The following is a 14,111-nucleotide window of genomic DNA, read 5'->3' on the forward strand; positions in this document are numbered from 1 at the left end:
GTGGAAAAGAAAGAGAAAAGACAAAATGTGTAGGATACTGGCTTGTTTATTTTTTTAAATGTAACATTCAACATGGGGACTCTGAATCTGTCATCCAAATTTTATCTATCTTATAAGACTTTTAGAATTCGACTTAATCAGTGGAGTAAAAACACAAGCAGACTAAGACATCTAGATCTAGAAACCCTAGAAACATTTGGGTTTATTAAAAGAAATGTTTACACATCAAACAGGAACATAGAACTAAAAAGCTATTTAACCTTAGTTAGGCCAATATTAGAATATGCATCCTCTTCTTGGGACATCTCAACTCAAGAAAACATAAAAAAACTAAAACAAAATAGAGCAGTGAGATTTACAACAAACTAATATTCACATTTGATTAGCGTAACACCATTAGTGCCATTAGAGAATGTTGTGGGTTGCCTGAATTAGCCAAGAAAACCAAATTGAATAAGTTAAAGTCACTGATTAACATGAATGCTTACAGACTAGAGTGACACATGAAATACACAGGAATAGATCTAAATATCTAATTATCTTTTTTTTTATGTAACCTTTGTATATCTATAACGTAAGATAAAAAGATTATTCTAGATATAGTTCTATTTATTAAAATTAATATTATTATAAGTATTTGATTCTATTTACAGACCTAAAGAGTAGGACTACATTACAAATAACTATGTTCTGCTGGAGGCCAGTGTGGACAGTATAGAAACACTAACTACCATTCAACAGCTGCTCTGGGTTGGACACTTATCCCTCATGGAAGACAGTCGCATGCCAAAGGTGATCTTCTTTGGCAAGCTTAAAGGAGGATGATGTAACAGAGGTAACCTCCATATGCGCTATAAAGATCAACTCAGGCGCCATTTTAGCCTCACTCAGAGTCACTGCCACTGGATGAGACTGCTAGGATATTTACTTAGTAGTAGATGGACTCTGAGAAAGACGGAGAGCTCTCACAAGCTGCGGGACACATATTTGAGACCCAAAAAAAAAAGCCTTTATTGAAGACAGGTGCAGAAGATGAAAAGAAAACTTAAATAGAATGCTGGCAGATAGAGATCAAACAGCTTTGTCTGCACAAGATGCAGAAAAATATGCAGGTCACAACTGGGTTAGCGTAGACCATAGTCATGATCATGATGACAGATGTGAAACACAGGCACTGCAATTATCCTTAAGCTTAATATTATATATTACAGACGTTACTTCAAAAAAAGAAGATAATTAAAAACAACATGGTGGCGGGTAGAGGTATCTGGGCATCTAAACTATTACCAACAGATCTAATTATCTTATTATGTCCTACACATTTCAATTTCATGTGTGTCAATCTAGTTATGCATGTTATGCAATGACAATAACAATAAACTCTGCAGCGAGTCTGCTGGAGTCTAAGTGACGCTAAGACGGCTAAGTCATAAGTCATTGGTTTTCCTGGCTGATTCAGGCACACCATATCATTCTCTAGTAAAGGCACTCTGCCGCACTGGGGAAGAAAGAGCACTTGTACTAGATCTTGAATCTAGTTGTATGAATTTGTTCTAGTCAAGTTCTAGCATATCATATGGCAGAAGAATAAGTAAGAAATCATCCAATATATGATAGATTCTTATAACTGAACACAGACTTTCGGGAACTAGGTCAATTTTTTATTTTATTTTTTTTATTTGGTGAAGGTTTAACTTACAAAAAAACTGAAAGCAGATTCTTATTCTTCAACTAAAGGACTATAAAAATAGCTGTGTTCCTTTGTATTACCACCCACAGTCAAGATTTTATTTTAAAATAAATTGGGTCACTTCATGCTCCTATTTTGAACGCAGTTTTTGGGCTTTCTCCTTTAGTTGAACAGTGAGCACCGGTGTTGAACACCACTATATAATGGACCTCATTCACCAATCGTAAACAAACAACATTTAGCCACGTGGTGCTCTATCTCTTCTATATAATTTACGATCTTATGTTTAATTCATGATGGTTGTCACGTGACAGTTTTTTTCATTGTTTTATCAATAAGATCACGTGACTAAATGTTGTTTGTTTACGATTGGTGAATGAGGTCCATTGCTAATAAATTATATCTGTGTTGTTTAAAAATTATTTAGATTGTAGTAAAAGAAGTAGATTCACTTTTGCAATATGTATATATAGTCTATTTCCTCATATACTCTCTCTCTCTCTTTCTATATATATATATATATATATATATATATATAGTATTTAGTTTATTTATTTAAATACCTAGATAAAATCTATGTGTAGAAACAGACAGAAATAAATTTATATAGATTATAGAGCTATAAATTAATTATTTTAATTTAATAAACATGATATTTTCTACTAGGCTACTTGTATTTTCTCTGTCTTTCTTTTAATTCCCATCCAAGGACCCTCTTCTTGTTTTCATAATTTGGATGTTCATTTTGTGACACCTTAACATACCCTCCTCACCGCCAGCTTATCTTGCGTGATCACATGCAGCGGGCATGGTCTCTGGCTTCAAATTAGCAGCCCGCACTTTTTCTTTCATTCATAAGTTATATATTCTAGATATCTCGATCTAGGTCATGTTTATTCATTGAAAAAATCATAGATTTATTTATCCCAATAATATTTCTTATTATGATTTTGCTGTGTTCAAAAAGGAGAATGAGCTGAATTCATTATTATTTGTTTGGACACCCCCTTTTTTAATTTTATTTAACAGCTAACGGTATAAATGTGATTGGAATGTCTTTCTAAAGATGTTTGGAAGCTTATTTTGATATGCCCATCAGCCTACGATCAAACAGGCTCATAATATAGCCTTCATCCCTTATATGGGTATGAATTGCCGGGGGAGGTTAAAACAACAGCTTAACATACATGGCTGCCTGGTCGTGCGGTTTGCACGCTGGACTGTCGTTCAGATTTATCGATGGTCCCGGGTTCAAACCCTGCCCGCTCCCATCCCCCGTCGTCCTGCGGGAGGTTTGGACTAGGAAGTAATTATCTTCAACTCTGAAGGAACATCCGAAACATGTAAAACATTTTACAAACATTTTTACATGGTTACAGAGAATCTAAATAACTGCCATCTGCTTTGGAAAAACGGAACAAAATTACCGGAACTTATCTAAAATTGGACATGCGCAGTCCCGAAACGTCGTTTTTAGCTCCAAACATAAAAACAAATGAATTACAAACAAAAAAAGCGACCCATTCAGAAAGGAGTGTTCAAAATATAAGAACCTCCTCTAGAGTCTAGAATGTCCAGTCTAAATTCTAGATGATGATGAAGTGGATGAAGTAGTCGTAGATAAGATACTAAGATAGTCTTAGATTAAGTTAGATAAATAATTAAATTAGAATAGATGATTAGATCATAGATGCCATGCCCATGGCAATCACTTCAAGTTCAATCAGTCCACTATCATCTATCAGACTATCTATTCTAGATCTATGTACTATGTACTAGAGTCTATCTATGTCTATGATCTATCATTATCAGTTTTTATTTTTGGCATTTCATAAATTTAATTTACGGTTCATAATTTTTTGATTACCCTAAATCTTTTGTCAATACTAATCATAAATCTAAGGAAAATAAGGTGATTAGCGGTGATGTGGTAAAAAACAACAACACTGTTTGAAGTGTTTCATTATGTTGGGCAACTTTTTGCATCAACTCTGATAAACGGAAGTTTACAAATGTACATCTTTTAGCAGACTATAGTAATCGATGTTGACCTAATTAACCAGTTGCAATGTGTAAACAAAAAGTTTTTAAAGAGTGATTTGTTAACTAGCCCACTGGACAGTGGTTATCTTATCTCCTCCCCCCTATTTTCTTTGTTGGTTTCTTTGTATGCCGACCTAGATTCTATATCCATTTCTAAAGGAAGTTATAGATAGACCTAGATCTAGAAATAAAATTAAAATCTAAAGATCTCCGTGTCTCGTGGTAGTACTAGTCTACTCTAAGACTAAGTCTAGTAGTTAGTAGTTAGTAGTATAGTTAATAGTATAAGTATTCAGACTATTCTTTCTTATTCTAGATAATTACTAGAATTCTACTTCTAGCTAGATTAGTAGTATAGTCAGTAGATAGATATAGATTATAGAATATACTATTTTTTTATATAGTTAATAGTAACTAAGAAGATAGATACTAAAAAGTTAAAAAACTAATAAGATACTACATCTAGTTAAAGTTATATTTATATAGTCAATATAGATCTAGTAGATCTAAAATTCTAAATTAATCTAGATTTAGGGCTCTAGCCACTCTAGGGACTTAGTTGACTTAGTCTTAAACCGACTTAATTTAAATAATTTACTAAATTAGTCTTAACTTATTTATTATTACTATTATATTATTATAAAAAGAAGTTTTCAAGTTATTGGAATTAGATTAGACTCTACTTCTACTATAGTATTAGTACTACTATTACTAAAATAATAATTAGATCTAGATCTAGTATCTATATTTCCTATGCCTATAGCCATGTTCATTTTTCATGTTGGTATTGAATAGGGACATTATGTTTGTCTAAGGGGTTTTGCTGTTGTTTGAATTGTAGATTTTACACTAAATTGTCTAAATCAAATCACTAGTTGAGACTAGTTATCTAGATTCTGTATAATTGTATATTTATAGATCTGTTATGATAATTATTTTTTTACACAACTGTGACAGTGCTTTGAACTGACTACTCTAGAATCCCTCTAGACACTACACTTTACTATACAAGTCATGGCGCATTTATTAGTAAATGATCAGAAATTAAGCACAATTATTAATATTGCTGTGGCTGCTGGATTAACAAGTTATGCCTATTGCAAGTACTTCAGTAGACCTCGATCGGGTAGATCAATATCTAAACACATTCTACCTGGTTCTGATGTATATGAGACTGATAAATTAATAAGTGAATATCTTGTGTTTCATTATGGTAAACCTGAGCAACTTATTCCTTATCCATTTGGCCCTAAAGAAGATTTGGATTTTCCAAAAAGATGTGCAGAATTATGCTTGAAACATTATCAGCCTCAGGTTTGGAAACTATATTTTAAAAATCTAGAATCTTAATAGACCTAGTAATAATTATAAGTTCCTAAAATAGAAAATCTACATTTAGTGTCTATAGATAGAAAGGGAAGCTGGATTTGAGCTAGAACCATCAAAATGACTTTTAGGAGCACATACCACAGGATGAAGCAAGCATCCAATGATGTTCTATACTCTATAATGAGTAGATTTATCTATACTATTAGAGAGATCAGTATACTATATAAAAGTAGGTTATAGTTTTAGTAGGATTAGTCAACTGATTATTCCTGCATCCAGTGGTTGGAAAGACATCTTAAGGCAAAGTCATAAGTTCTTTTGAGGATCATCTTGCAGGAGACGAAATCCTTTCGATGAAAGGATTTCCTGTGAATTCTACCTAGGACAATGAAAGGAGAGAAACATTTGCAATGGAGGCCATTTTCCATCCTTCTGATAGAAATTGTATGCTTCACATAGCTAAAAAAGAAACCTGAAATCAAACTTCCATTCTGGGTTTTTAAAAATGGGTATTTCTTTGCCAAAATAATATTTTTTTGAAACCATATATTCTGATGTCTTCAGTGATGTTATAGGTAAGTGATTGTGGGGACAAGAAATCCAACAAGTACTAAAAAACTGTCAAGAATGTTGGCAACCAATAAACTGGAGCTCATCATGAGCATTTTCATATCTTATCTTATAAATTACAACTATTCCTTCAAAGAAGAAAATTATTTCTTGTGTCACTCTAGTGCATGTTAAATAGAGACTTAACTCATTGGTTTTCCTGACTGATTCAGGCAACCTGTTCCATGCTCTAATGGCACTATGGAAGAAAGAGCAACTTTTAAGAGTATTTTATTAGGTGGTGTTTTTATAGTTTTATAAATTATGACTCAATGCTTAATGTATTATCTCTATTTTACTTTATAGTCTTGAGTATTTCTAAGTTTGGTGATTATTCTAGTTTATTATGAATTTCATTTTGTCTGAACTTTCTCTGGCATATTGCAACAAAATTTTTTATGCCTGTATTGCTGTTAAGCTTAAAGAAATTATTTTGACATTCCTGCATTGTATTCATCCAGTATGGCTTACAATTGGATAAAAATAGGTATAAGTGTCTGAGTAAGAATACTTGCAATATTCTTTATTGTCATTTCTCATCACAATTCAAGCATAATTCTTCTTTAGTTTTTTCATCCTTAATCACTCAGTGCTCTTGAATACATCTTATTCTTCTTCACTTATGTTTTGAAAAATCTTGCATTTGGCTTGTGGATGATTTTGATAATCTTTTTTGGCCGTTATGGTGCAGGAAGTTTTTTCATCACAATTCAAGCATAATTATTCTTTAGTTTTTTCAGCTGTACCTTGAATTATTCTGCATCCTTAATCTCTCAATGCTCATGAATAAATTCTTCTTCACATTTGTTTTAAAAAAAAATGTTGATAACCTTTTTGAACCATTTTGGGTGCAGAAAGTTTTTACGTGATCAAAAAAAAAAAAGCTTATCCAAAACAACATCAGGGAAATTCATTTATGAAAAAAAAAAGTCATGATCGTATTGTATAAAGTGACAAGTTAAATTTACATCTTAACCAGTTTTAAAATGTTAAGCACTTAGATTTAGAATTAGATTGAAATGTAGAATGTATCAAATATATATTTTTACAACTAGATTCTAGGTTTGTTATGATTGCTTTTAATTATTTTATAGCTCTTATGATGTAATGCCATGCTCTAAACTAGATTTATAAATACTAGTTATAAAATTGTCAATAGGTAGTCAGTACAGTGATATTTGCATGTAACACAATTGTCACCACTTTTACCAGCATTGTGGTTTTTGCTTATCATAACAATGGCCACTTTGTCTATAATATTGTTAGCTACATAGTGTTATATTCTAATTAAAAAGTATAATTCACTTAACAGTTACTAAAAAATAAAGATGGCTGTCTGGTCTTTTGTTATGTGTTTTCAGATCTTGTGAGGGAACACTTTCTGCCATCATCCCCTGCCGTTCTGTTGGAGGTTTGGGCTAGAACGTACAAATCTTAATTTCTGAAGGAGAGTTAAAAAATAGACAAATAAACAAGCAAATAATAGATTTTAGCCATCAAATGACAAGATTGCTTGCTTTTTGATGGCCATTAATAGTCTGACCCAGATAATTATTTAAATTATTATAGATTACCGGGATGGGGATTAACTGATTTCTTTTTCAAATATATATTTATCTTATGTGGCATACTTCTTAAATTCAGTATGAAATATGGTGGAATAATTAAGTCATCACAGATTGCTCTTCTTCAATTACTGTCCTCTGGGAAAAGGATAGAATAGTTTGTATATAATGCTGTAAGAACTTTTCACATGTCCATATCCAAGAACTTTTTTTGCCTATTATATTAACTGTTCTAGGACTCTCTGCATACTTTTTTTTTCCTTGATAGGAAACAATACCAAACAGAGCATTGGACATTGGTTGTGCTGTTGGACGATCAACTTTTGAACTGACCAGAGGTGTTCAAGAAGTTATAGGTATTGATTATAGTCATTCATTTATAAATGCTGCCAACAAGCTCAAGAAAGAAGGAAAGCTACAGTACAATTTGGTTCAAGAAGGTGACATAGTTACAGAAACTGTGGCAGAGGTTCCTGCAGACATTGTAAGTTAAAGTGGGGAAAAAAATTAAAATATTATCTACATCTATTTATATTGCATTTCTCTGTTACATTTGCTATGTTTAATTTCTCTGTTACATAACTATCTAGACACAAAATTAATGTTGCTTGATAAGTGCTTTTTAAAATACATATTCTGGGAAATATTCATCAAATTACACACACTTTGTTCTGATACAACCTATACATTTGTTAACTAATAAATTTGTGAGATTTTTTTTCCCCTTATCAGGACTTGCTTTTTTTGTCATGTGTGCATCTGGCGTTTCTTAATACAGCTCAACCTGGCTGTATCAAATTTTATAAAACTAGTCGACCCACGGCGTAGCATACACCGCTATTTTGCAAGGCGGCCTTAGGCCACTGCAACCTATGCGACCGTAGTGGGCCCTGCACTTTCAAAGGACCCGTGCAAATTCTAATTATTAAATTAAACCATTTTATAACTTATAACAGATATCCCGCGGCCTCCTGATTTACCAGGAGCTCCTGGAAATCTCCGGAAATTATTAAAATCTTTTGAAAACTCTTAAAAATCTCCTGAGACAAAAAATTGTCATTTTGGGGTGTCATTCAATATGGAAAACACCAATCCTGCGCGATAAATAAAAACGGCATTATGCAATACCCATAAATGTGAAATCTGGTGAAAGAAGCTTCTCATGCCTCAAAGTAATGAAGAATTACTTGAGGTCAACAATTCTCGTAGATAGATTGAAACATTTGGTAATTCTTGCTATTGAGCGTAATCTATCTAGGAAATGGAAAGTTTTATGATATACTGTATGATTTCGCTACATGCAAGGCTCGTAAATTAATTTTGTAGGTAGTAAAGAATGAATAAAATGTAAAGACAAATTTATTTTCTAATACAAACTCTTAATTTTCACTTGTTATCCATATCCCTACCTAAACTTGGCCCTGAGAAATCCGTTTTACATAGGGCCCACAACGGTTTAGTCTGGCACTGCTGTTTAGTGACGGGTTAATACAGAGTAGATTACTTGTTCTCTACCCCCCCCCCCCAGTCTTTTTTTTTTCGCCGATAAAGTTACGGGGGTAGAAATAAATAAAAGAGTGATCTTTCCATGACTTCATGGTCACAATGGTTAAGTCTGTTTAGTGACAGGTGAATACTACTTGTCCTCCCCCCACCTCTTTTTTTTTTCATGGGGTAACTCTTGTCCAACTTGCAGAAATAAAAAAGTGATCTTTCATTTACTTCTTCGTGTCCAAACTGTTGAGCCATGAAGAGAATTATATATATAGATGTTTTTGACTCATTAATTCTTCACAGTGTAATGTGTTACTCCCAGAATGCAGATGGGATTGAAGAATGATGTTAGATTTAGGCAATAGCCAATTTTTTGAATATTATATCTAGTAGAAGAATTATTCATTATGATTGATAATTAGCTTCTACATATTTCTCAATCATTATTATTATTATAGCTTTTATATAGCGCTACTTTCATGCTTATAGCATGCTCAGAGCGCTTTTGGTCCAATCTCATTTGTGGACTGGTGGGGGGGGAGGGGGTATCTAGGAGTTGTCCGTGCTGCCTTTAGGTGCTCAGTAAACACAACTCTGCCCGAGTCGGTAGCCAAGCAAAGCCAAGTTCAAGCGCACTTGGCCTCTCGACCACGCTTTCCATTAATTGAGGACATGATGGATTGATTTAGGACAAGTTGAGTGGGTGTTTATATGAAGCTATTCTGAGGTGGATGCAAATCTAAAAAATAAAATAGAAAAGACGTGTTTGGCTTTAAAAGTACTTTCTTTTAGTTAACATAAAATATAACTGCGCCTATTGCTTATTTTCTAGATTTCATCTGTTATCACTTTCTGCATGTCATGAGATCTATTTCATTTACCTTTTTAAATTGTGTGAACTCTTGAGCATCTCTAAAAAAAATAATAATTAAATGACTTCATCTCAAAGAGTTAGATAAATGTTATACAATTCAGTGATTAGTTAACTAGACAAAAAAGTAAAGTTCCCTTTTCAGACCTTGTGGCCTATAGGGCAGATGATGTAAAGGTCATCTGTTTCTCTGGCCTACATTTAACAAGGGTGCCATGTGGCCAGCACAACAACCAACCACTTTTACTTTTTCCCAACAATGTCAGGTACCCACTAGAGCTGGGTGGACTCAGAGGCGCTCAAAGATCCCAAAATTAAAAAATCCCAGTCCTTAACAAGGATTCAAACCCAGAACCCCCGGTTTGAAGGCAAGCTATTTACGGCTCAGCCACCGCGCCTCCCAGTTAACTAGTGCTGGAGTTGAACAAGTATTTTATCTCTTAAACTAGCTGTGCGGATTAATTAATTATGTGTTTCTTTTTCTGCTTAGGATCGCAGCCGTGTGACATTTGAACAAGGTGATGCCTGCAACTTGCCGTCCTCTCTAGGTCACTTTGGTTTAGTGCTAGCTGCCAATCTTATTTGCAGACTTAATAATTCTAAAGTCTTCTTGGCCAGATTGTTGACTCTAATGCCCCAACCTGGATCTATACTAGTTATCACTGCCCCTTATACATGGTTACCAGAGTTTGCTGATAAGGTTAAGACTTTTTTATTTCTTATTCTTGTAGTTTATTTTTTTAAAGAATTATTGATTTTACTTTGAGCCCTGCTCATTAGTACAATAGCTTCTCATTTGTGATAGATGTTTTTATAAAAAAAAAAAGAATACAAAAATCAAAACGATCTTTGACACTCTTATGAATGAAGCATTAGAAATGATGCTTCATGCTACACCTTTAGCCCTACTGTTAACTAGAACAATAAAGTCTAAATAACTAATCTGTTAAAAAAAAGTTTTACATTTTTGAGAAGTATTTTAACAACTTGCTTATGCTATTTAGTTTATTTCTATATAAAGGAGAGAGAAAGGACTGTAGAGGAGAGAAGGAAAGTCTAAGCATAGTTTTTCATATTTATAGTAGTTTCTTTTCCTTTTTTTTTAAACCATGATCTATATTGGGAGAAAAAAAAGGCCATTATGACCATATAAACCCCTTGCAAAGCACTCAACCCATGGACTGGAAACTATTGCTATTAGCTACTTTTTTTTCTGTGGAAGGGAGAGGAGGAAATGTGAAAAATATATATTTTAATGAAATTATTAGGGTGTTAATTTATGTTTAAAAAATTTATATCTTTCTCCTTTGGTCGTAATATATAGCATTAATCTGTACTATTACTATAGATACTAATAATTAGAATATAAGTTACAATACTCTTATTTTGGTTTAAACCTTTTTGTTCTTAAAAGGCAACTTTTGTTATTACAGAGTAAGTGGCTAGGTGGATACAAAAGTGCTACAGGTGAAGATGTTTATGGATTTCAAACACTCCAATCAGAACTTGGACAGCACTTTGATCTTATTGAAGATTTAAATATGCCATTCTTCATCAGAGAAACTGCCAGAAAGAATCAATGGACTGTCAGCCATGCAACTGTTTGGAGAAGAAAATAAAGTGTAGTTTATCCTCCAAATTGTTAATTTGGGATTTTTTTTTTTTTCATTGCTTTGTTTTAAAAATGTGTTTATCATTGTCACTTGTTTTGAGCTGTCTGTATTTTGTATGTCTGAAGAGGTAATATTTTCCACTTTCATTTTCTTGAGAGGCTGAATCAGAATAGACCTACTTTGAAGGTTAGAGGTCAAGGTATGTTCTTAAAAATTTCAGATTAGACTGTCATAAGGCTACAAAATTTTCCCCATTTTTCCTGAATTTACCAAAATCTGTCATTAAGTCAATACACTTTTTTTTTCAAACTATTGACACCTAGGGTGATGCCTGTTCATCCCAGCTTTGTTTTAATTAATTATAAACATTTATCCTGTTATGCTTGCATACTTTCTGATAGATCCAGAAGGCCTTTCACTCCTTCATATGTCTCTGTGGCATTTTACATCTTGAGACATTTTCCCTTTGCAACTTCTCTTGTGACCTTGCAGTGTTTGCAGCCTTTTTTCTACTTCTGGCGTGTTCACCATCTGTGATCCATTACCTCTTCTTTATGCTAGCCCACATGTGGGCCTATCCTGTGCTTTTGTCTCCCAACTGTTGGTGTCAATTTTGAAGAGCTTTTTTTGTCACACTTATATACATCAAGGTGTCTTAGAAGTGGGCCACCTGCTAATTATATATTGTGAAAGTCAACTATGTAGTATTTGGTGTGGATATGTGCACCCCTCAATAACTCAACATATAAAAGTTAATTCTTTAACATTTAGTATACATAACTATCTAACAAAGCAGCCTTTGATTAGAGTGAGAGTGAAAAGCTCTTCTAATATTTCCAGGATACAACGAAGCCAAAGAAGGTTGAGAGAAACTATTTGGTAAACTTTTCAATGTGGATAATACAGTGGGATTTTTCAGTTGAAATTGTGTTGTTAACATTTATTCATATTATTCTTCAAGACTCTGTCTAATCATCCAAGCTCCATCGTATTGCTGGCGATACTTATTTATGGAAGCAGAACAGAAATCCTTTTAACTAAATAAAATGCTTTTGTTCCTCAACTTGGAATCACTTAAATATGAACACACTTTGCAAATACACAATGCAATTTAATTTCACTTATAAATTCACTGAAGTAGACACAATAAACTTTTATGAAACTTAGCGCTCATGGTTATTATATTCCCCTGTTTATATAGTGTTCCCAATCTGGGTTTCTACCAATGTTTAAACCAACTAGTAATCTGTTTTTTAGTATATGGAAATTCCAATGTCTGCTATGAGGAAGTTTACTCAAAGCTAAATGATTTGATTTGATTTTTTATAAACATGTGATTTATTTTAAACCATGAGACCTTGGCAGGTACATTACATGACAGTGGATAATACAGCTATTCTTGCTGAATCTTAAAGTGGGATTTAGAACCTTTTGCTGTCAAGCAAAGAGTAAAAGTGTAAAGATATTCTTAGTTTTAACATAGTGTTTATGTTGCATCCCAAATTACAAATACACACCACAATTTGCATAATTATCATGCTTGAATATTTTAAATATAGAAAACATATTGTGTTAAAATTATCTAAATGTATTTTTTGTTCTTTTAATTTTTTACTTTTAACAGCACTAAATGCTGAAGTGCTAAAAATTCAATGCTTCTCAAAGAAAGGGATGAAAAAAATATATACTTAACTAACTATGCTTGTGCTTTGTAATGAAAGACAACCACACTTTCAGATGTAAAAACTATATAGATGGGATTATGTGCATTAGTTACATTTGAGCTCTCCATAAGGTTTAAGTATTTTAAGATCATTGGGCTATTGTTGGTGTTAATTTCAACCTTTGAAAGCTATTTTGATATGGCAGAAATAAACTAAATTGCGAGTAATTTTACTTCAATAACATTATATGGGACACATAATGGCTGCCTGGTCATGCAGTTTGCACACTGGACAGTCATTCTGATTTATCAATGGTCCTGGGCTCAAACCCTGCCCTCTCACATCCCCTGTCATCCTGGGGGAAGTTTGGACTAGGAAGTAAATTATCTTCAACTCTGAAGGAACATCCAAAACAAGTCAAACATTTTACAACAAACATTTTACATAACTATGAATTTACATATTTACAAAGCTATGCAATTAGTAAACAAAGTAAGACCTTAAGGACTGCCATATTATTTGGCCCAACACATAATAGGCATCTTTAATTTTGGTTGTTCTTGAATTGATGAATATCATAATTGTTTCTATTTTATAGCAAAATTACACATTTAAATTTTATTTAAATACAAACATTTCCTCCATGTTTGGGTAAACAAAAATATGATATGGAAGCATGAAGTAAATGATAATCTAGCTATAAAGATTTTAAAGGTAATTCTATAGAAAAAAATGGTACAAGAAGTACTTGACATTTTAGAACTAATAAGGCTTATTATTTTTTGTATTGGTAAGGCTTTAATTTTCCTAGAACACTATTTTATAAATCTAACATAATTGTGTGTTATCCTGTCATGCTGAGTGATAATATCTTTATTATTACTTATTATCCTTGAGGATATGTATATTTCAATAGTGCATTACAATAACAAAGGAAATGTACATTTATCCCACTGTTTCATTCAAATATTACACATGAAGTTTACTTCATAAAACTGTGCCTGTTAGCAATTGCCATTTACAATAACATTGAAAATAAGTCATTATGCTTTTCATAAACATTCTGTATCCTGCATTTTTTAACTTGGGAAAAGAAGACCATACTTCAATTTTGTTAAAATCTTAAATGACTTTCCTCAATTCCCCTTGCTGTTTTCTTGATAAGTATGGGTGTTTACATTTTAAAAACGATTAAAAGAATAATTCAGTTAGAAACTGGGTTAAAAATTTAAA

The 14,111-nt window shown here is 32.7% G+C and overlaps 2 protein-coding genes across 7 annotated transcripts in view; one reads left to right on the top strand and one right to left on the bottom strand.

Annotated features, from left to right (window-relative positions):
- Window positions 1–3,708, bottom strand: part of LOC106078156 (ribosome quality control complex subunit NEMF-like) — a 32,664-nt gene extending 28,956 nt beyond the window's left edge. Inside the window, exon 1 of the mRNA XM_056025088.1 lies at window positions 3,558–3,708. The gene's annotated coding sequence lies outside the window, so the exon portion shown is untranslated. The remainder of the gene's footprint in view (window positions 1–3,557) is intronic.
- Window positions 3,709–3,728: 20 nt separating this feature from the next.
- LOC106078174 (uncharacterized) lies at window positions 3,729–11,247 on the top strand. 6 transcript variants are annotated; one of them, XM_013238970.2, is made up of 5 exons: window positions 3,729–3,762; window positions 4,691–5,047; window positions 7,505–7,720; window positions 10,092–10,301; window positions 11,035–11,247. In XM_013238970.2, exons 2-5 carry the CDS (start codon window positions 4,748–4,750, stop codon window positions 11,218–11,220), a joined length of 912 nt encoding a protein of 303 aa, XP_013094424.2. In that variant the 5' UTR covers window positions 3,729–3,762; window positions 4,691–4,747; the 3' UTR covers window positions 11,221–11,247. The 6 variants fall into 6 exon arrangements, with proteins under 6 accessions (XP_013094424.2, XP_013094420.2, XP_013094422.2 ...); XM_013238966.2 differs by having other exon boundaries at window positions 3,744–3,857; XM_013238968.2 differs by lacking the exon at window positions 3,729–3,762 and adding an exon at window positions 3,820–3,955.
- Window positions 11,248–14,111: the final 2,864 nt, after the last annotated feature.

Source organism: Biomphalaria glabrata, chromosome 3, assembly GCF_947242115.1.
Source record: "Biomphalaria glabrata chromosome 3, xgBioGlab47.1, whole genome shotgun sequence".
NCBI lineage: Eukaryota > Metazoa > Mollusca > Gastropoda > Planorbidae > Biomphalaria > Biomphalaria glabrata.